The sequence below is a fragment of the Aegilops tauschii genome, chromosome 2, assembly GCF_002575655.3.
Source record: "Aegilops tauschii subsp. strangulata cultivar AL8/78 chromosome 2, Aet v6.0, whole genome shotgun sequence".
In the NCBI taxonomy this organism is placed as follows: domain Eukaryota; kingdom Viridiplantae; phylum Streptophyta; class Magnoliopsida; order Poales; family Poaceae; genus Aegilops; species Aegilops tauschii.
In genome coordinates this window covers 377496183-377499291 of record NC_053036.3, presented here as the reverse complement: position 1 = coordinate 377499291, position 3109 = coordinate 377496183, and the positions used below count along the sequence as shown (strand labels likewise).

The 3109-nt window shown below is 42.7% G+C and overlaps 1 protein-coding gene across 1 annotated transcript; it reads right to left on the bottom strand.

Annotated features, from left to right (window-relative positions):
- Positions 1 to 385: 385 nt before the first annotated feature.
- On the bottom strand, positions 386 to 2625 carry LOC109744466 (ATP synthase subunit d, mitochondrial). The gene is made up of 5 exons (XM_020303588.4): positions 2279 to 2625; positions 1474 to 1555; positions 989 to 1053; positions 770 to 856; positions 386 to 696 (listed from the first exon to the last, which is right to left on the bottom strand). Exons 1-5 carry the CDS (start codon positions 2444 to 2446, stop codon positions 595 to 597), a joined length of 504 nt encoding a protein of 167 aa, XP_020159177.1. The 5' UTR covers positions 2447 to 2625; the 3' UTR covers positions 386 to 594.
- Between the last annotated feature and the right edge of the window lie 484 nt (positions 2626 to 3109).

Here is a 3109-nt window from a genome sequence, read left to right as displayed (position 1 = left end):
AGTGATTCCAATGTGGACTACATACAAAAGCACAAAATGAGTGAATCTACACTAAAATATATATATACATCCATATGTGGTCCTTATTGAAATCTCTAAAAAGACTTATATTAGAAACGGAGGAAGTAGTATGCATCATTGCACTCAATTACTGGATGCCATTTTCTTGGGAAGCCAGCCAACAGGGGGTCATTGCAGTTCGCGAATTTAAGAACGTTTCAGTCATCAGAAATGCACAATGTTGTTACAGACATGTCACATGTTAGGTTAACTCCTCTCCCAGCCTAAAGATCGGTGTCTATCAAGGATGAGCACATTGACAAACAACAAGGTACATGGAGGAATCGAGCCATAGCAGAAATCCTCTTGTACAAAGGAGCAGAAGTTAAAGAGACAAAATTTCATTGAAATAAGCTGGCAACCCTTAAAATGATGAGGTCCAACAGAAAGCACAAAGATAAGAGTTATGTTGGAATTTCAACAAGCCCAGTCCACATGTTATGGAATTCGCCCAAGTATGGATGATGAGATTCCAGAGGGACAAATAAGTATTATTGAATGTTCTAGTAAAAGAACTTGGACTTTCGCCGTTATCTAGTATCCCCAGTAATCGTTACGGATCTCATCATCAAACTTCTTCTTGAGTTCAGGGTGCTTCGCAAAGTACTCGTCTGCTGTCATTGTGCTGATCTTTTTCTGCATGCGTAAACAAGATGTTAGGATGAATGTAAAAGCAACTGGTACCAAATTTGTCAAAGATCCACCTCACCTTCATCTCTTTCAATTCAGCAATCTCCTTCTCTATCCTCTCTGATTCCTTCAGAGATGTCTTCTCTGCTTCCTTCATTTCAATTAACTATGCATTTTCAAAAGGAAGTTCATAAGGATCTGAATGGAAGAGCCATCAGTGGATATCCAATTTGTACCAAAGAAGGTGTCTATGGGAATAACAGGAAAGTGAAGCATATTTATAATGGTGAATCCTCACCAGAGCATCAAACTTTGGCTTGTACTCAGGAGTGACAGTGTCAACATACTTTGGGATCTCAATGCCTGCATTAGTTCCGTTGATTGGTGTATCAATGAGAGGTTAAACAGATTGAATGAGCATAGACTAGCGAGACTAACAGCCATACTGGAAAGTAGCAAAAACTAAATGCTAAATCATTTGGTGTGAATAAATCAAAATACATAGCAGGATTGAAATTCCTAACACTATCATACAACATATTGCTAGGGACACCCTCAAGAAGGGAGATGAAACCTAAAACATGATGTATTAGAATGGTATTGTGAAGGGAGCATTTTGAACTATAAGCAAGTTACAGTTGGTATCCTAATTCTTAATCTTTGGAAGACATATCATCCACTAGTTAAAATTCCAATATTAAATCAAAACCATCTTGTTTACAAATTTATAGCACACTGGTTTCCTAGAAATGCAAGTAGATGGAGTGTACGAAATACACATACTATCATAAGCCTCCTTGTACATATCCACAACTTTCGATCCGATTCCCTTTTTGTAGTATTCCCAGTCAATTGGCTTTGGTTCCTGCAGTAGCAATAGATATAGATCTCTCATACCAGTCGATATGCCAGAAATGGCGATCCATGTTTCATATGTAGCCATAAGACTACCATACACAAGTTGAATTCAAAGATTACAAACAAACAGGGTTAAACTTTACAAGCATATAACATGCCAAAGAAGGCTACTTGGTTCATCCATGCATATGCCTCTATTGAGACAGAACCTCACAAGAGTTTGCAATTTCATGTTCAAAATCAATGCTTGGATTACAAGAGAGATAAAATAAGCCACGCCTTTTCCTGTCAGTAATGTTAGGGTGTATAGCGATTTAGGAATACGTAGTTCTACAGGGAGTAAATGTAAGATGTACCAAAGATTAGAGGAACAATAGGGAGAGACGCCGGATGAACGATCCATCCAGAAATTCCCCCAAATGTTCTTGCTCATGTCTCGACCTCCTCTCAAATCCTAACATCAAATCCCTAAATCGTTCAATAGTTCAATAACTAAACCAACTGGGCAAGTAAATCCTAAAGGCGAAACCGAGATTTGATTGTCCCGTGTTCATGGATCTGCAAATCCCTCTTGCCCCAGGAGCAGATCCCAGGCGCAACCGCGGTTGACTAGCGAAACGTAAAGATTCCCCTGATCTGATCTGACCGAGGACCAAACCCTAGGCACATTTGCCAGATCGACCAGCCGAGCGCGAGACAGGGATGAGACCGGCGGCGATTGGGAGGATACCTGGGAGAACTTGGTCTGGAGCTGGTGGTTGACGTCCTCGAAGGTGCGGCGGAGGTTGGCGAACTCCTTCCGGGCCTCGTCGGAGACGAGCATCTTGGCCAGGCCGTCCCAGTCGATCGCCTTCCCGGCCTTGGCCGCAACGTCCGTCACCTTCTTCACCCCGCTCATCTTCGGCTCTGGATCTGCTAGACCTGTGTGTGTCTCTTGATTGTTTCAGGAGTTCGGTCCAGAGTTATATGTCCCTGTTATCTCCTTCCAAGTTTATGCGGCGCTAAAATGGCGAGCACCTTGTTCCGAAAAAAAAGAAATGACGAGCAATCAGGGCTCCCCCGTTCCAGGCAATTTCAGCCGCCAGATCTTCACTCGAAACGATCTCAGCCATTTGGGGCTGTGGAGCAGGCTTTCCGTTACCCTGGGCTGTGGACTATTTCTCGGGTGACTGTTAATGTGGCCTGCTTGGTCTTGGCCCGTGAAACAGGGACCCTTCATCGCTTCGCGTGGTGTTAAGGGGCGGATCTTATTTGACGCGCGCCGTCGTCAACTAGGGTTTCTTGCGCGGCCGTCATCATCGTCTAAGAAATTTAGGTCCGTCCGCCTTTGACTGTTCTCTTGACGCTGAGAGGTGGGGACCTCGGAAGAGCTCTATGATCTTCGTCATTGTCTAGTGATCATGATAGTTTTGTAAGAATAAATTTTCTCTCGTTCTTTTGACAGTGCCATGAGGTTAGAGAGTTTTTTGTTCTCTCAGATGAGTTTATGTTGTTGTGTCAAAATCTTTTTTGTTGGTCTGATTTTTTGTGAAGATGAAATCTTTTTATCGAGGTGAAGATA